This window comes from Myotis davidii, unplaced genomic scaffold (genome assembly GCF_000327345.1).
Source record: "Myotis davidii unplaced genomic scaffold, ASM32734v1 scaffold242, whole genome shotgun sequence".
Taxonomy (NCBI): domain Eukaryota; kingdom Metazoa; phylum Chordata; class Mammalia; order Chiroptera; family Vespertilionidae; genus Myotis; species Myotis davidii.
Genome location: NW_006295821.1, coordinates 1,881,919 through 1,901,546, shown reverse-complemented (window position 1 = coordinate 1,901,546; position 19,628 = coordinate 1,881,919). Strand labels below are relative to the sequence as shown.

The following is a 19,628-nucleotide window of genomic DNA, read 5'->3' as shown; positions in this document are numbered from 1 at the left end:
CATTCCTGGAGACATGGGTCCACCCGGATTCAGGGGTAAGTCCCCGCAGCAGGAGGGGAGCAGGGGCCTGACCCAGCTGCCTATGGCTCGCAGGGGCGGCTCCGAAATCCCTCCTCGGGGGTTTGGTAAGAGGCGATAGCACCATACAGCAGGAGTCTTGCTTTTTCTTTTCCCTACGGAGTTCCAGCGTTCCTCTAGAACAGTGGTTCTCAACCTTCTGGCCCTTTTAATACAGTTCCTCATGTTGTGACCCCAACCATAAAATTATTTTTGTTGCTACTTCATAACTGTAATGTTGCTACTGTTATGAATCGTAATGTAAATATCTGATCAGCAGGATAGTCTTAGGCAACCCCTGTGAAAGGGTCGTTCCACCGCCAAAGGGGTCGCGACCCACAGGTTGAGAACCACTGGTCTAGCATGTGTTTAGGACAAGAATCCTCATCCTGGGTTCACCTTCTGTAGAAGGAGCCACAGGCAGATGGCCCCACGCCAGACCTCTTGGCCGGGTTGGGCAGTTACGGAGGCGCCCGACGCAGCCCACGCTTCTGAACAGAACTTCGGAATAACGTCATCACACACATTCACGGGTCAGATTTTGTTTAGCTGAGGGCAGCTGATTTTTCCATTGTTCCTTTTTTAACAGATGTTCTATAAATGGAAATTGACTTAAAATATTCAGCCCCACAGACAACCGAAAGAACAGAATGCCTCCCCCTGATGTGTTTAAGGCAACCACTTAAGTAGCAGAGGTCATTTAGCCAGTTATTCGTGGCCTGGCCTGGCCATTTCTGTGGGGGAAGCACCCCAGAAACGTGCGCTCAGACCAGCTTCAACCCTGTTGGCGGCTCCCATGACCTCACTTGCTCAGCGCTCTCAGTTCATGCAGCGTAGGGTGCTGGTGGTGAAATCCCCTGTCTGTCTGGAGTATTGTGCCAGGAGCCAGGCCTCCCGGTAAAACCTCACCACGGGCAGCACTGCCTGCCTTCTCTCCGAGTCCTCCAGCAGCCACCAGCAATCACACTTTCCCGAGCTGTGAACTCTAAAGCTAGAACCCACAATAAGTGTCCTCATTTCCCACAGCAAAACTGGAGTGTGTGAGAATGTGTGCAGCCTGCTTACTGCACCCCTTCCTCCCCGATGCAGTTTAAGAAATCAGACAGCTGGGACGTGGGCTTGAGAGTCTGGGCTGGTCCAAGACTAACGTGATCCCTTTCGTTAATGATCCCCCTCCTCCACCCAGTTCCCCACCCCTCGCTGTCTGCCTCCTTTCCCCAGTTCAGCCCTGCGCACTTGGTAGGATGGTCAGGGGCAAATGAGCACGAGACCCTGAGAGTCATTGGAGAAACATTATGCAAATGGCAGTCCTCAGCCCTTCTACTGGTATCAACTGGATGAATGTAACAGACTAAGTTCCAAGAAGAAAGGACAAAATGCCTAAATAGGAGGAGGTCCTGGCTGTTAGTGTTTAAAAAACAAAAAAATAAAAGAAAATATATGCTCATAGTTATCTGACTTCTGGCTAGGACAGGATATCCTAGACATTAAATCAAGGAAAAGAAAACACACCCACAAATATGTATAAAATCTGCACACAAATCTTAACATTCTGCATGTCAAAACAAAATGAACATTTGGGCAGTAGGGTAAACTTTAAAACAGATATGAAGGAAAATAAGTTAATGTACATGAGGAATACTAAGATCTGTAAGAAAAATGCCAAAATCCCCAAAGGAAAATATCAGTAAAGAACAAAAATTTCACCAAATAGCAAAAGCTAGGAGAAAGAGCTGTAACTCATAATCAAAAACATGCAGACACCCCCACTTTTTCCTCGCGATGCTGTCTGTGTTTTAATGTCAGCCCTCATTCCGGGAAAGCAGTGGGAGGAAAACGCTTCGGGCAGGCGTGCTGAGAGCTGTGTGATGGTGTGGAGAGAAAACCATTCAAGTTCACGTTTGCTTTGACACACTAAGGTGATTTCTAGGACTCGTTCCTAAAGAAATAACTGACAACATGGGCACAGATGTGTGTGTGTGTGTGTGTGTGTGTGTGTGTGTGTGTGTGTGTTAAAAACCTCTTTCTGGTAACACTGTAAAAACAAAAAAAAAAGATGGAGGGAACTAAATGTGTCCATGTGCTGGGATATTATTCATGTAGCCATTTAACATGCTTGTAAAGAGTATTTTTAAGGTGTCAAAATGCTCAAAATAAAATGCCAAGTGAAAAAAAGCTAAATTCAAATGTTACTTATAGTGTGATGTCAGTTTTGTAAAACACCTATTTCTGGGTATTTGTATGTGAATAGAAAAAAGGCCAGGAGGAAATATGCCAAGATGTTAGTAAGCGTCTCCAGGTGATGGCATGAGTTCCTTTGACCTTACCTTTTTTTTTTTTTAAATATATTTTATCAATTTTTTTACAGAGAGGAAGGGAGAGAGATAGAGAGTCAGAAACATCGATGAGAGAGAAACATCGATCAGCTGCCTCCTGCACATCCCCCACTGGGGATGTGCCCACAACCCAGGTACATGCCCTTGACCGGAATCGAACCTGGGACCTTTCAGTCCACAGGCCGACGCTCTATCCACTGAGCCAAACCGGTTTCGGTGACCTTACCTTTTGTACTTCTTTGTATTTCCCAGAGTTCCTACAATCCAGAAAAAAATTAAGTCCTGTTTTTAGAGAACAATTCTAAGGATGTAGATGAGGTTTGCCATGGACCATACCTATGGGGTTGGCCTCATGACTCTTGTCTCGATTGTTGCAGGAAGCCAAGGGATGCCAGGAATGCTGGGCCCAAAAGGTCAGCTAGGCTTCCCAGGGCCTCTAGGGAAACCAGGCCTGCCCGGGCCACCAGGACAGCATGGCTACCCTGGGACTCCTGGCCAGGAGGGGCCCTTGGGGCTGCCAGGCTCCATCGGCCATGGAGGTAAGAATCCCACCCTCCCGTCAAGGGGTCGGAACCTCACTTGCACTGACGCCTGAACAAACTCCCACCCCACCCCTGGGGAGTTCTCCAACTGCTCCAAGGACCCCCACACCTCTCCAGGAGCTGCAGGGGTTCTGAAAGCACCTACACTGCATCGCCTAAATGACAGAAAGGTATCCTCTCACAGTTCTGGAAGCTGGAGGTCCAACATCACGGTGTCGGCAGAGCTGATTCCTCCCGAGGCCTCTGACCTTGGCTGGTAGATGGCTGCCTTCTCCCTGCGTCCCCAGAGAGACTGGGAGGTGGCCTTGGTGGTGCCAATGGAAGTCAGGCTCATGTGTCGATCAGGCACCATCCAGAGTGACCCTAGTTCTCCTAGTTGCCATAGTCAGGTGACAGCTTTGTCCAGGACCATAATTGGTCAACACTAGGGAACCAGGTGTAAGCCAGACGCTTCCCTTCACACAGGCCCATGGATCCCCGTGAGGAGCCTTAGCTGGTCCAAAACTAACTGTGTCCAAAAACTGAGGCTCCACTCAGGTGAGGCAGATGCTCCGGGCACCGAGCTACCCCCTGGTTTTACAGTACCAGAAACCCTGGGCAGGAGGTCTCAGGCCTTCTGCATCAGTGTTCACGGGCCTCAGCAGTTCTCAAACATGGAACACCAGCTAAATACAGAGCGTTGTGTGGCTTGTAAAAATCCATACAAGTGCCCTGCCCTAATGGAACCTACAGTTTAATGGGGAGAGAATTATACACATAAAAGGCTTGCGTTTGGCCAGAGCCAGCCAATGGGGTGACCAGACCCTGAGGCACCCGGTTTCTCAGGGGCAGGGGAGCTCGGCAGGCTGGACCCATCCTGGGAGAAGGAGAGGAGGTGAGCCAGGCATGGAAGATGGGCAGGCAGAGGTGGGAATGCCCAAGGGAAGCTTTGGCGCTGCGATCCCCTAAACTGGCTGGAGAGAGCTTAATCTGAGAAGGGGACTGGTGGTCTGGAGAGGGAGATCAGGGGGCCCCAATGTAGAAGGCCTTGAATGCCAAGCTAAGGAGTCAGGTCCCCTAGGCAAGGGAGCTGTTGGGGTTTTAACGGAAGCTGTGTTCAGAAAGCTGGCAGCTGTGTGGCAGGAGATGGAGAGGCTGAGCTGGGCAGCAGTGGGCGCCTTAATGAGATAATGAGGTGGGAGCAGGAGAAGGGGGAGGGGAAGGCGGGAGCAGCCAAGTGGGCAGGGGCAAGTCCTCCCCTCGAACTTAATCCCCAGGCTGAGCTGCCATGGCCAAGAGGGACAGGCAGCTGGGAGCAGCTTATGGGACCACATCCTGACTGGCAGAGCCCCCTGTACCCCGCCTGGTATTTCACCGCTCTAACTCCCTGCGGTAACTCCCTGAGGCAAGAGGCTCAAGTGGAGAAAGTCAGATTCAGGGAGAAGCCACATTCGCCTCCAGCTTTCGGAGAAAGACCTCTTTAGGAAGGCCAGCCCTGTGGGTTTTCTACAGACGCTGGCCATGCCTTTAAAACTCACCTTTATAGTTATAGTTTCACGTTTTCCTTCCAAGAAGTGTTTCTTATCCAATGAGTTTTTGTAATTTAAGCGTATCGTGAAAGGCATTCTCTCTGTATGTGGTGTGTCCATCCGGGTTATTTTTCTCTCCCCTCTCTTGGACAGGTCTGCCTGGAGAAAGAGGGGACCCAGGTGACGCAGGTGTCCCTGGCCCTCTGGGCATGAAAGGTGTCCCCGGTGACAGAGGCGACCCTGGTCTGTTGGGTGAGACTGGTCCTCCAGGAAACCCTGGCTTTAAAGGAATGGCCGGAATGCCTGGTACCCCTGGGCCAAAAGGTAACTGTACACCATGACGAGGAATTCCCTCACAGGGGGTTGGGCAGGTTACACGTGGACATGGGACAGCTCTGCCAGGGGAAGACATCCACGTGCCTGCAGGCTGGAGCCTGGAGGCTCCTGGCCCTGGAGGCCTCAGACACTGTGAAAACTGGCTGATGCTGCTTAGGTGGGCATGGCCAATGTGCCCAAAATGCTGATTTCTTAACTTACCAGAGAGCGACTGCCTGAGGCACAGGACTTATTATCCGCAGAAATCTGTGGAGACTGGATTCAGACCCAGTGCCTGGCTGGCAAACAGAACCAAAACAAAGGGCCTGGTTTGGTCGCCAGCATCGGTTTATTTGCATGTAACTGAGAACAGCTTATCTAAGAAGTGCAGCCCTCTGGCCATGGACTGTTGCCAGAGACACAGTGGTCTGACCTTCCCATGGTTCTCAGCCAGACCCCCATGCTGGGAAGGGAGGGGGAGTGTAACACATGTTAATTCTAGTGCCCCTTCGCACCTCTTCTCTGTGGGCCCTCAGACCTAGGACTCCGCCTACTTTTCCTCGCGTCTTTGTGCCTGATGCTGTTCATTTGCCTTCACCTTCTCCCCAGTGGCCAGGGGGCAGATGGGCTGCTTCTGTACCCCTCAGTCTGAAGTAGGTCAGCAGGCAAGCCTCTTGGGAAATGGTATCCTGCAAATCCCTATTTTAGGTCAAGAATCTTAGCATATTCTCACATGAGTCACATGGGAATGTCACAGACGAGTGAGACTGAAATAGCCTTGCCTTTATCCATGCCTAACCCAGGGCTTTGCTTGTTCCCTCCGCAGGTCTTAGAGGTTCACCTGGGATGGATGGTTTCCAGGGCCTGCTTGGGGTGCAAGGAAGACCCGGGCAGCCGGGACACAAAGGGGAGCCTGGAAGGTTTGGCGTTCCGGGACCAAAGGGCCCAATTGGATTGCCAGGTGGCAAAGGTATGCCTGCTTCTCTGAAGGTCTTTCCCACGAGGTTGACATTCACGTTCATGGGGGCATAACACTGCCCAGAAGCAACCTTATAGAAACCCCAAAAGCCAGGCACAAACTAATAAAAAGCAGGGCTAGGGAATAGTTGAGTAATGGCTGTTAATGGGCATGGGATTGCTTTTAGGGGTGATGATGATGGTCTAAAGTTAGATGGTGGTGATGGTTGCACAACTGTGAGCACATTAAAAACCATTGAATTGTTCTCTTTAAATGAGTGGATTGGATGGTATGTAAATTATATCTCAATCAAGCTGTTTTTCAGAAATTAAATGTAACTCTTCAAAGAGCTAAAAGGTTTACAAATTCTTAGAAACATAGAAATTACAGTCTAGGTAGGGCACTACATTTTCCAGGCTTCCTACTCATGCTTAAATTTTCAAATAATCTTCATGTTAACTGGGGGTTTACAGGCCACTGAGCAAAAAACTGATATTTTTAAATGAAGTTACACTTGGATACTGTGCCATTTTCTTTCCGACTCCACTACCCCGCCCCTTCCAGCCTCCTTGGAATGAAGTAGACATTGGGGACCTCTTCCCGCCACTAGACAGCAAGCTCCCGGAGGACCGGAACAGTTTATAGCGCCTTTGTTCCCCTCCATAGCTAGCCCTGTGCTACAGACTCAGTAAATGTCCAGTGAATGAAACAGCGTTATTTCCGTTCAGCTGAATCTCCCTGACCTGCCGCCCTCCATTCAGTGAACACAGATCCTGGGACATTCTCAGCCCGAACCTTGTGGCACAATTCTCTGTCTTGTCCACAGCCTTCCAGACCCCCTGGCCAGTGTAGTAACCCCTCACAAGTTCCCTTGCAACACCCCACCTGCATAGTCCTGAGACCTCCCAGCTCTGGCTGACCTGCCGTGGGTCCTGAGGCCCAGCTCGTGCCCACAAAAAAGGATTGAGCTGGTGTCCTTCCTCGTGTAACGCTTCTCCTCGTGATCATGTTTGATCGCTGTCTCACCAGTGTGAATACATAACCTTCATGTTCTGTGTTACCGTCACACTCATCCCTGCATTGCCTGGCAGCACTGTTAGGGGAGCAGGTCCCTCCGTCCCGATGTGCTCTGTGCCCACACCTCCATTATAGAGAGACGTGGGGCCAGGGAGAAGACAGGGGTGTGTCTGTCCAAGCCCTTCACGCCAGTGCACAGGCTCCAAGCCAGGGACGCATGCCACCCCTCCTCTCAGAGCCTCTCTGGGCTCAGGTTCTGAAGGACAGCTCCGCCTTGGTATTTATGCCTGGTCCAGAGGTCAAGTGAAATGACTGCATTCTCTTCCCTTCCAGGAAGCCGGGGGGAACAGGGTCCCCCAGGACCGCCTCCCCGCATTGATGAAGAAATTAAACACCTTAAAGGGGAAAAAGGGGATGTAGGACCCATGGGACTGAAGGGCTACCTGGGATTAAAAGGTGAGGTGGCATCCAAAGATCCAGTCTGGCCTCTGAGCTGTCAGGTCTGGGATCCCATTCCTCTCTGCCCAAACCCCCCTTCCCCCGTGCCCGCCCCTGCCTCTCTCCAGTCTGAAGGGGCAGCAGCTTCTGCACCACCTACACCCCTGGGCCCACACCAGCCTTCACTGTGTTCCGGCCCTTCTGATACCCTGACATCTCCCCGCCTGGGCTCTGGGTGGTTCTTTGAGGCCTGGTTCACCTTGCCTCCAATTTTAAGACTTGCAGCACTTGGGACGGCAAAATTTAAAGCCTGGAAGGGGGGAGCACCAGAGCGTCACACTCGGGGTCTTCCTGCAGGTGTTCCGGGAATGCCAGGGGTCCCTGGGATATCAGGCATCCCTGGGTTGCCTGGAAGGCCCGGCTACATCAAAGGAGTGAAAGGAGACATCGGAGTTCCCGGCCTGCCTGGTGTGCCAGGATTCCCTGGTGTGCCAGGCTCCCCTGGAATTACTGGGTTTCCAGGTTTCGTAGGAAGTAGGGTGAGTGCCTTTGACTCCACGTCTTCTTGTCAACTCCTCTCCCCTTGCTTGTTGGCCAGAGTGCCGTGGGCAGCAGTTACGGTGTATGAGTGGCCGAGGCATGGGTCCAGGGCTGTTTGGGCCCCTGAGTCAGTGTAAGGAAATGCCGTGCTCATTCGACACCGTGGTGGTTGGCCGCCCAGGCCCCGCTGCCCTTTCATGGGTTCCTATTGGATGATGCACAGTGTCTGGATTTCTTCATGGGAACCTAGAGGACAAAATTGAATTTCCAGAGATTCGAGCTCTAAACTCGAGCATACGTGTGACATCAGGACCGAAAACCCATTGCTGAATCATAGGATCTTAGTCCAGTCTTGTGTGCAGCTAGTCAGGTCAGTTTCCACGTTCCCAGCAGCTTTATCCATGGTGGTCAAGACCTAGGAAACATCAACAGGAAACAGAATAAATAAACATGGTACCTCAGACAGTGGACTAGTGCACAGGAGTAAAATGAGAATGATTGATAAGTGCAAAAGCACAAATAAGTCTCAGTTTTTATGTTGAACGAAATAAACCAGAAACATACAATACAATTCCATTTTTATGACAAGACTACTTGATAGAGGCAAATCAGAAGAGAGGCAGGATGGTTGAGTAGGAAAGGGCACGAAGGAACTTTCTAGAGTGCTGAATGTTCTCTGTGTTTATCTGGGCATCATAGGAGTAAGAATTCATTGAATATCTAAGATGAGTGTATGGCGCTGTATGTAAGTCATGTTTTAATAAAGCAAGCTGCAAGAAGATCGGGGGAGGGGCAGCCTGTGTCCCAGCCCCCATGGCTCCACTTAGGTGTTTATACCCTTGTATGGGGTCGTTTTTAAGATGAAAAAAGTCACCCTGCTTTTAAAAGAAATGAAAAACAAAGCATGTGAGTCCCCTGATCTCATACAAAGTCGTCTCAGCAAGGGTATAGCCTCTGGCACATCCGCCCTCTCCTCCCACAGAATGGGGCTTCATTAATAATTTAGAGGCTCAAGTTAAACCATGCTAGGAAAGGGCAGTTCTGAAGTCACAGGTTGATGCTAAAATAGAAACCAGAGGGAGTAAGGTAGACCAGAACACCCACCCTCCCTGTGAGGTGGAGGCACTTCAAGGAAGAAAACCATGTTTTCTTTGGAGTCACAGAGTAATTCAGACATCATCCCAATCTCAGTATCAACAACAAACATTGCTTAGAAGAAATCTCACTCTCTCCATAGATGGATGTGCACAGCCATGTAATAGAGAGCAAGTTTGAGAATCAGGCAGCCCAAATCAGTATCCCAATTCTGCCCCTTAGTAGCTGAGTGACCTTGAGCATAATATTAACCTATCTGTGTGTCAGTTTCCTAACCTGTCAATAGCATCTGCTTCATAGGGTTGTAGTGAGGCTTAAAAAGCTCTTGATGCCCTAGCCAGGTGGCTTCAGTGGTTGGAGTATCATCCTGTGCACCAAGTTTATGGGTTCGATTCCCAGTCAGGGTACATACCAAGGTTTCAGGCCAGTGATCTCCTGTTGGGCGTGTACAGGAGGCAGGCAACCAATGGATGTTTCTCTCTCTCTTAAAAAAATCAATAAAAGCACATCCTCCAGTGAGGATTTAAAAAAACAAAATCAGGCTCATAGGGTGAGGTTGCAGTCAGCATGGTTATTCTCACCACCATCATGACCATGATCTGCACCAGTGATGTTACTAATTTCAATGAAGCTGTCAACCCTGTTTCATTTTACTACATTTAATAAGAAGGGGCAAGCAAACCACCTTCTTAAAAAACTTTAGGAGTTTTCTATAAAATGATGGCATCCCAAACTTTGGGTGTTGTTTTTGGCATACTGAATCATTAGGTACACTAACCTTCAAAATTACAAACTTACTTCATGAACAGCCCTTTAAGATCATTTTATGTTTGACTCTAGGGTGACAAGGGTGCTCCAGGGACAACAGGTCTTTATGGCGAGAGCGGCCGCACGGGTGATTTTGGTGAGTGTCGCTTGGGCGAGGAAAGGGGGCATCCACACCCAGAGAACTCTGGGGGGCTGCGGTGATGTCAGATCTGCAGGTGCCATTAGTTACTGTGAAGCATTGTTCTTATTAAGGACGTAGCATGACAGAAGTTACCAAACTAACCACCTGTTCCCAACCATCTTTTTTGCACCTAACAGGTGATGTTGGCGACACTATAAATTTACCAGGAAGCCCGGGCCTGAAGGGGGAACAGGGTGCCATTGGAACACCAGGTACCTAAGTCATTCTCCATCTCTTCCTCTCAGCAACAGCCCTGACCCTTTGTGCTATCACATATGAGCTGGCTTGCCAAATCTATCACTATTTGGTAAGCATTATAGATCATGCTGGAGGGAATGGTTTGAGGTCTTCCAGCCCAGTGTGCAAGGGAGACTCGGAATTCTTCATTAAATTAAAGCCGAAGACAAAGTCAAAGAACCTCTCTCTGGCTCTCACTGAAAGGGAAAGTAGCCAGAATCAACACTCATAAATCAACATTTTATATGGTCCATAAAATGAGACTCATGAAGAAGCAGAGCCTGGCTCCCAGGGCTCATTATAGGGCGTGAGCAGATGATAGGGTGACTGGAGCTTCTTGTAAACAGTGAAAGGTCAGTGGGAGTCGTGCCCATCTCTTGAGTAAGACAAGAAGGGGTAGCCCCTGGCCCTGTGTGCACTGGGGGGCCAGATGTGAGGTCACGCCTCTCTGAGCATTCCTGAAGTCCAAAGTCAGAATTCTTGCATATAATCAGAACCCAAGGGACTTTTGGTAGAATGATGTCTTCTTCTGGAAATTTTATCTTGGGGGACCTCACACTGCTTAAGCTTCCTGGAGCCCCAAGTCTTTCTAGGGATAATCCTGGTTGAGGGGGAGTCTGTTCATGTGATTGGCCAATGGGAGGATGCTGAGCTGGTTCTTTATCTAGAAACTAGAAAGAGCTGCAGATTGGAAAGAAGTATTCAGTCTAGCATGGGATCAGAGGACCACCAGTCAGGAATAGGCAACCTCATCGATGAGCCTCTCTGGACTCACGTGGATCTATAATTTGGACTCCCGATGGCTTTCTTTTCAGTCACAGGGTACCCTGGGCTGCTGAGCCTTCTGGCTCTTGCTTGGCTAAATCTCCTGTCCTAAATAATTATACTTTGGCAGTTTGGTTTATAACAGCAGAAATGCAAGACCACCTTTGCCACGTGTCACTAATGACCTCATGTGTACAACTGAAAATGTGTCAGGGAAGAGAATTTGCTTTTCCCCAAGAATAATGGTTGTTACCCTTGAGTGTTTGGGTTTTAGTTAAACTGTAGGCCCAGGAAATAGAACCTCACACCCTGTCCATCGCCAGCGGCAGGGAGGCAGTGACCGTTGTATCAGCTATCCTTGGGGGTGTTCCATTCATTCTAAGACAAGTGAGGTGTGTGCCTAAGTGGGATCAGCTACAGAGCCTGCCCTATGTGACAGAGGGAGTGAGTGTGGAGTCCTGGGTCAGATCAGCTCCCACATGTGACAGGCACTGGAAATCTGGTACCAGACTTGGTCTCTCAAAGGATGAAGCAACAAGCTACATTAGACTCCCTCCGTTTGGGTGGAGAGGATGGCCAAGGTGTATGAAAGAAGATGAACAGGGTACATAGGGGTTTGAGCAGATTTTCAAAATAGTAAAAGAATCAATAGAAAATAAGCAGAACTTCTTAGGTGGTTTTTCTTTAAGACCACAACAACAGTATTTTATCTAAGCCATAGCCTCATAGATTTAAGAAGACACTGGACAAAAGTGATTGTGTGGAATTCACATTGGTCTGAAGTTTTCAAAATCCCAGCGTACCACAGCATTTGACAGAACATTGTCACTAGCGTGAAGGCGGCACTTCTTTCTGTCTGTCCAAGACCTCCTCCAAATGACCTGAGCTGCTTGTTAAAATGCAGATTCTAGGCCTTCTCCCAGACCTGCCAAGTCACCTTTGGGAGAAACTCAAACATCTGCATGTTTAACAAATTCCCCAGGTTTCCATTGCACATCACACATTAAAAGCCACTCTGATAAGGGTTCTGATTAGTTATCTATTGATGCTTAACAAGGTACCCAAAATGCAGTGACTTGGAACATCAACAAGCAAGTATTACCTCATATATTTTCTGAGAGTCAGGAATTCGGGAACGAGGTGGTTCTGACCGACAGTCTCCCATGAGATTCCAGTCTGACATCGGCAGGGCTACATCATCCGAAGACTGGATTGGGGCTGGAGAATCCTCCTCCAAAATGGTGCTCTCACTCGGCTCTTGATGGGAGGCCTCTGTTCCTCAACACGAGGGCCTCAGAGCTGCTTGAGTGTCCTCACAACATGGCAGCTGGCTTCCTCCCCAGCAAACAAAGTGACAAAGTGAAAGCAAGGAAGAATATTATGTCCTAAGCTTGAAGTGACACACCGTGATGTCCACAGTATCCCGGTGGTGACACAATTCAGCCCATTCAGTGTGAGAGGGAACTACATGAGGGTGTCAACACCAGAGCGTGGGGACCCCTGGGTGCCGGCTTGGAGGCTGCTGATCACAGGCCCAGAGGGAAGAACTAGGTAAAAAGTCTGTTGATGAAGGAACATGTTAGATACCCCCATTCACAACAGAAGTACAAGTGTGGGATGGCAGCATCCTTTACCTTGCATCCCCTTGAACCCTACAAGCATGAAGCCCCAGTTCGATGCCATGTCGATGGTTTGTTTCAAGCAGCAAATCTGTGGTTACAGGTCTAAAGGGATTCTTTGGAGAGAAAGGAACAGCAGGTGACATCGGCTTCCCCGGGATAATGGGCACAGCCGGAACCCATGGCTCTCCCGGAGTTATCGGGCAAGCAGGTAAAGTCTCCTGTAGTCACGCAGCCTTCCTCCAGCGCATACATTTCCCTGGGCATGGCTTGATGGTTCAGCGGCCCGTGGGGCAGAGTATGGCTGAGCGCCCCCAATCTCCAAAACCCCAGAACAAAGCCAATCTCACCAAGAAAGGAGTTGTCTGCTAGGATCGCACTTTCCCCGAGGAAGCTTGCTCTTACGTGTTGCCCGTTACCTCGGGTCAAATACGCAGAAACAACCAACCTGGCTGTGGGGGACGCACAGGGGAGCAGTGGAAGGGGGGTGGCCCAGTGACTGTCTCTCCATAAACACAGCCTAGGTTCTTGTTCCGGGATCTCGTCCATGAATTTGAATATGCAGAAATTCCTTTGGGGATCCCAAGTTAATGACCAGAAGCAAACAGTGAACTAGTTTTGTGCTTCTTGGCTTATTACTGCTTTTGCTTTGTTTGCTTCTGCCCAGGACCCGAGATTCTGACAGGCTAATCCTCCAGGGCTGGTTTCATGGGTTCTCTCCAAACTTCTGTTTGGAAAATAGGATGAGAATAAGAAAACACGAGCTGTTCTCTCTTTGGCAAGGCTGAGCTAACCCCGCTGAACTTCAGTGTAGGGTCCAAGCCACATCCATTCCCTGCTTGAAGGGAAGCTGGTCCTTTCCCAAGCACCCCCTCGTGTCCCCTGCAGGCAGGCCCTGAGGCTGGGCAGGTAATGCTCTCCTAGGGTCCTCAGGGTTCCTGTGTCTGACTTATGGATGTGTCCCCCTCCCCCAGGCTTCCCAGGACTGACAGGCCAGCAGGGACCACAAGGAGACCCGGGCCGGGCCGGAGTGCCCGGCACCAAAGGAGATTATGGCTGGCCAGGTGTTCCAGGCTTACCAGGTAAGACAGTCCCCCCCTTCACAGACACAAGCGCACAATGGTTCAAGAACACATGCGCCAGTGGAGGAGAGGCACCGTGAGCCAGGCTAGCCTCCCTCCACGCTGTTTTCTCCAAGACCATGTGAGAAAAAAGGCAGGTGTGTGTGTGTGTGTGGTTTACTGTCCACACAAAACACACGGAAACAGGATTTGCAGTTGTCCAAGCCCATTGGTAAAAAGGACAGATATGCCAGTGTGCAGAGAAGTGCTTTGCTCCCCAGAATGATGAATGAAAACTGCCCAGAAGCCTCAAGGCCCACTCCCTGTCAGCTCATGGGCAGTCCAGAGGGAACTGGGGGGTGGGGAGGTGGGGGGTGCAGACAGACACCACGCTGTTCCTCCACAGGCTTCCCAGCCTCCCACTGATCGAGGACCAGTGGAACCCGTGGCGGGATTTTAGAGAGTTATGCAGCCTGACCTGGACAGGCCACTGCTCCAGGGACAAGCCCGCCATGCTGGGCAGGCCTTGGTCAGGGACAGGCCTGCAGCTGCTCTGTTGCTCAGAATTCAAGGTGACCCATCCACCTCCACACTCACTGTCCACACCACAGGAAGAATTGCCACCTGTGTCCTGTGTCCTACTTTAAATATATTTTTATTGATTTCAGAGAGGAAGGGAGAGGGAGAGAAAGATAGAAACATCGATGATGAGAATCATTGCTTGGCTGCCTCCTGCACGCCCCCGAATGGGGATCGAGCCTGCAACCCAGGCATGTGCCCTGACCAGGGCATGTTGATGATCAACCACTGAGCCGCGCTGGCCGGGCTCCTGCATCCTACTTTAGAAATGTTTGTCCTCGAGAATCCAGAGGGATTGGAAGTAATGCCAGGCTACTGGTTCCAGGCAATTTTCACAAACCAAATATGTCTAATGACTCAAGCTCCAAGGAGAGGAACAGAATGCACCACTTCCCAGTTCCCTCCCGGCTCTAATGAGTCTGTAAGGATTTTAGGAAATCAATCTTTACGTTAAATGGTTCTCTCAGGTGACATAAAAGCACATGTCAGATTGTATGCTGAACTGCTTCCTGTTTGTGGGGCTTTTGAATAAATTGGATGGGTGACCGTATCATAGCAAGTGAAAACATGTTGAATTATTTTAAGGGTTTCTTTCTTTGCTCTCCCATGCATGAAATAACCATGAGTGAAACCCACACAGGTTCAGCGGGCAGCCGAGGCATCGGGGGATTAGACGGCTTACCAGGCACCAAAGGCTTTCCCGGATCCCCAGGTACCCATGGCCCTTGCAACAACTCGGGGACAGGGGCAAGGGGAGGGCTGGGAGGGCCATCTACGATGCCAGGTGTGGTTGGGGGAGTTCAGAGAGCAGGACTGCTCCGTGAGGACTGTTTGATCATCCCTGAGGCCCTGTGGACTTAGGGTCCCTGCGGTTCTAAAGACACTGAGATGGGATCCCTAAGAATCCATCCCCTTAAGTCAGACATTGTGTTGAATAGGACCATCGGGCTTGTAGAGGGAGAGAGAAACAAATGGTGTGCTTTTTCAGCAGCATCTGTAATCTTTCATTTCATTGGCACAGGGAAGGCAGCTGGGGCCCAGCCTGTGGTGGGGCTCTCCTTGTGTTTTGAAACGGATCCTGCTGTCTTAGTCAGCTTGAGCTGCTATAACAAAACACCACAGACTGGGGGGCTCAAATGACAGACAGTTATTCCTCACAGTTCTGGGGACTGGAGGTCTGAGATCTGAGCATGGGTACTGGTGAGGGTCCTCTTCCTGGCTTGTACATGGCCACCTTCTCCCTACCTGGTGGGGAGAGGGAACACACTCTCTGGGGTCTCTAATAAGCACATCCCATCCTGGGACCCATCCTCTTGACCTCATCTACATTGAATCATCTCCCAGAGGCCCCACCTCCAAAAACCATCACATTGGAAATGAGGCCTTCAACATATGCATGCTGGGGAGACAGTTCGGTTCAGAGCAATGATGTGCCAGCCTCAGGTTGTGGGACACTGAGGCCACGTAACAACCTGAGATTGATGCCACTGACTTCCGGTTTTCCATGTGTGAGTCTCACAGAAGGGCATCACTGGTCCTTTACTTGTGAAGGTTAACGTGGCGTGGTTGAAGATGCTGACGTCCCACTGTTTAACCCTCTACAGGTGCAGACATCCACGGAGACCCGGGTTTCCCAGGTCCTGCTGGGGACAGGGGTGAGCCAGGAGAGGCCAACACCCTACCGGGTCCTAGCGGAGCCCCGGGACAAAAGGGGGAGCAAGGCATTCCAGGTGAGGCCAGACACTTCCAACATTACCATCTGCATAACCAGAACCCAATATGCTGTTGGGTGGCCAGACTGGGAGAGATGTGAAGTCACGCTTGTCAGGTCACCCATCTGCCCTCTGAATGGGGTTAGAAAAAAGTCCCTTGAGGATGGAGATGAGACCCAGCCTGGGAGGAAGTAAGAGACCTCAGTTCCACACGGCACACACAATCCTGGCCGTAGCCCGCGCTCACACAGCATTGCAGCATCGTGACCTGTATCACACGGGGTGTATTAACATCCGACTTACACAGCATGCTGTTCAGACTCTGCAGCTGACCAGAGAGAGAGGACACAAGAGCAGGAACTAGCTTGATTTCATTCCTGTGCGTATATGTCAGCTAAATGCCTGGCTCAATATTGGTTCAAGGTTAATAGTGTGAAACTGTAACTCAGACCTCTGTTGAAGAGGTTACGCGTGCTCAAGGATATCCCAAAATTACCTGGAAGGGTCCTATTACATGTTCACCTGGGCAGCATCAGTTTCTCAGAACTCTTGGCATGTATTGTGTAGCTCCCTGCACTCTGTCAAGGGGACCTTGAACATATCTCCAGCTCCCAAACAGCCCTGAAGCATAGTGACTCTTTTCTAAAGCTGTTGTCCCCTCACAAAGTCCTGGTCCTGCATGAAAGTCATGGTAGCCCAGTGACAGGTGGCTTCTGAGTGGTCCTGAAGGCTGGAGCAGACCCTTCACTCTGCCCACAGGGCCACTGGGGAGAGGGAATGGTGACTTTCAGGGGTGACATTCACCCATGGCTGGTCAGGACCCGCACTCTTCTCTAAGTATCGGGAAATAATGTCAATCTGCAGGAGTTTCCAAAGCTCCAATTTGCAGCCTCAATTATTTCTGCAGCTGATGTTCGGACTTCGGATCGGGATTTGCCTATGAGTTTTACAGAATGGCCTTTCGGCGATCTTGCATTAGGCAGGGCTTTTATTTCAATACTGAGGAACATTCGTGGGGGCCACAGAGAAAACAGAGTTATTTTGGCCCTGATTGCAGCAAACTAACTTGTGCTCATACCCTGTCCCCAGTAAGAGAGGCCTAGTCTCTGTAGTTAGTATGTTTTCAGTATGTTTTCTTGGGAATCTGGCCAATGTGGAGCTTCTAACCCAAGAGTTTTGCCGTTAGTCACTGCCACTCACCATCTCTTTCAGTTCCTTTATGACAATAGTTAGAAGCAGCTCACTTGGTGTCAATTTATATCAAACTCCAGATGGCAGCTAATTAATCCCCTTGATCAAGTAAACGCGCTTGCTTATTGCCTGTAACTAGTGAGACCAAGACAACACCTCTCTAAACGCTTGTCCTGGCACGCGCTTTGTACCACCCGGAATTTGCAGAAACAGTGCCCTGTCCCCTGTGCTTGGCGCCAGACCCTCCCAATGTGAAAGTCTCTTCATGTTGCTGATGAATCGGGATTAGTCATGAAGCCACGTGGTGGACACAAGAGACCACTGTCTCACAGATCATCACTGTGTGGTCCCAGCTCACTCTGCCCTCTACATAGAGATGATGGACCTGGATACTGTGATGTTCTGATTTTTTGCGGTGTTCTAGTACTAACCTGAGTCCCCAGACCTTAAGGCAAAACAAACACTCATAGGACAGTTGGGGGAGAACTAGTCCCCGTCCCTGTTGGCCCTTTGTCTTGCCACTGCCTGGGCAGCAGCCATGCCCATCTGGCACAGAAGAGCACCCATAAAATGTTGTGCTAGTGAAAGCAAAGGGAGGAATACAATGCCCACAGACGATCCTTAGGTGAATACGATGCCCACAGACAATCCTTACGTGAGGATTGCCCTCCAGGATCTGTCCTCGATTGGTGCCGAAGGGCTCCAGCCTTTGACTCAAATGCAGTCGATTCTTGCTACTTACAGGAGTTGTGCTGTATAAAATTGCTGCAAACACTGAATTAAGGAATACCGAACCATTGCTTCTAGTGGGAGTGCAGGGTTTGGTTCCTGCAAGCTCCATTCACATATTCATCCACTGATCAAATCATAACTTTGTTTTATGTATCTTTCTGGTGAAAGGCACCTTATTCAATATAAATTGTTGATTAACATTGACCTCATGCCATCAGCCCTATAACTCATGCCTGAAGGAAGCTCATCTAACATACGTTTCCTTTTTGTTTGTTTTGAATATATATATTTTTATCCTCACCGGAGAGATATGTTTTTATTGAATTTTTTATTTTATTTTATTTTTTAGAGAGAGGAAGGGAGAGGGGGACAGAGACAGAGAGACAGACAGATGGATGTGGGAGAGAAACATTGATTGCTTGCCCCTCACACACATACCCACCAGGGATCAAACCCACGACCTTTCAGTGCACGGAACGATGCTCCAACCAACTGAGCCACCTGGCCAGGGCCTAACACGTTTTCCACATGAGGCACCTGAGCTTAGGAACACCAGACAGCACTTTGGCACTGTGCTTGGGGACCAGTTTAAATAGTGAAATCACCAACAAGAAGCACAAATGTGCAAAAATCGTGGCACTAAATAGACATAAAAGGATCCGTGTTTACACTGAGTTGCATGAGGACCTCAGCAGGGACTGAAATTTCCTGCCTCTCCTGCTTGTCCAGGAGTGCCGCAAGGATTGATTTAGAGTCACCATAAACCTTAGTGCACAGGCCAAATGCAAGTACAGAATCTGTGAGCAATGAGGATGGGCTCTGTCCATAGTGGGGCCCAAGACACTGAAGTAGCCACAGAGAGAACTGAAAATGTCAAGGTGGTCCAGAGGCCTCCTCTTGCCAATACTGGAAACTTCTGTCCCATCACAAGTGCTGGCGGCGCCAGCAGACCTCACTGCTCAGGTGATGCCGCCAGGGCGGGCCACGGTGGGGAGGGGGGGCGGGCATGGTGAGGCATCTCTGAGCAAGTAGCCTCCTGTGAGAATGAGATCCAAGCAGAGGTGGGTCCAAGGGACTCTCAGCAGCAGACGGGGCTGGTGGAAGTGGGGGCCCCAAGGCCACTGCCTCCCTCTACCCACCCCAAGAACTGTGCTCAGCGTTCCCTTCTGTCACCGCCTCTCCTGGCGGCTGTGCTCCTGGACAGGTGGTAGCAGGCGGGGAAACAGCACATGAAGACGTCGATGCCGAAACTAACAGCAACCCCTCCTGTTTCCCTCCTCAGGGGAACGAGGCCCAGTTGGGAATCCAGGACAACAAGGGTTTCCAGGGTTCACACCCCCTTCCAACATCTCTGGGTCGCCTGGTGACCAAGGGGCCGCGGGGATATTTGGCCTGAAAGGTAAGCAGGGCTCTCACTTCGCACTTTGGGGCCCACACACAAGGCCCAGCTCTGGGCTCCCACTCGTGTGAGGGTCTAGCTCACAGAGACAGAAAGGAGCATGGGGGCCGCCGGGGCGGGGAGAGGGAAAGGGGAGTTAGTGTGTAATGGGGGCAGAGCTTCCGTTTAGGATGACGAAAAAGTTCTGGGGGAGATGGTGGTGATGATTGTATAACATGGATGTACTTAATGCCATGAAACATGGTTAGAATGACAAACGTGTGCCACTTGTATTTTACCACAATCAAAAGAACAAAGGTGCCCAGTGTTGCAAACTTGCTGAAGACCGTCCCCTACATGGATGGCTTTCCGTCTGGCCTCCTGGGTGCTCCCCCACCCCTGCTGTGAGTCCCGCTCCCCATGGCCGTGACAGTGCCTTCCTCCTGCTTAAACCCCCCTTTCTTGTGACTCATGTTGACAGGTTATCCAGGCCCCCCGGGGCCACCCGGGCCTGCTGCTTTTCCCGGAAGCAAAGGCGAGGAGGGGAGCCCTGGGGCTCCAGGAAACCCAGGGACCAAAGGATGGGGTGGGGACCCCGG

The 19,628-nt window shown here is 50.3% G+C and overlaps 1 protein-coding gene across 1 annotated transcript in view; it reads left to right on the top strand.

The window, feature by feature from the left end:
• COL4A2 (collagen type IV alpha 2) overlaps window positions 1–19,628 on the top strand; it is a 181,699-nt gene that overhangs the window by 155,041 nt on the left and 7,030 nt on the right. The window contains exons 30-43 of the mRNA XM_006770706.2: window positions 3–35; window positions 2,771–2,932; window positions 4,597–4,767; window positions 5,585–5,728; window positions 7,067–7,189; window positions 7,529–7,710; window positions 9,647–9,710; window positions 9,893–9,967; window positions 12,480–12,587; window positions 13,351–13,458; window positions 14,657–14,728; window positions 15,621–15,746; window positions 18,934–19,050; window positions 19,511–19,627. Of these exons, the coding sequence (XP_006770769.1) occupies window positions 3–35; window positions 2,771–2,932; window positions 4,597–4,767; window positions 5,585–5,728; window positions 7,067–7,189; window positions 7,529–7,710; window positions 9,647–9,710; window positions 9,893–9,967; window positions 12,480–12,587; window positions 13,351–13,458; window positions 14,657–14,728; window positions 15,621–15,746; window positions 18,934–19,050; window positions 19,511–19,627 (1,602 nt within the window). The remainder of the gene's footprint in view (window positions 1–2; window positions 36–2,770; window positions 2,933–4,596; window positions 4,768–5,584; window positions 5,729–7,066; window positions 7,190–7,528; window positions 7,711–9,646; window positions 9,711–9,892; window positions 9,968–12,479; window positions 12,588–13,350; window positions 13,459–14,656; window positions 14,729–15,620; window positions 15,747–18,933; window positions 19,051–19,510; window position 19,628) is intronic.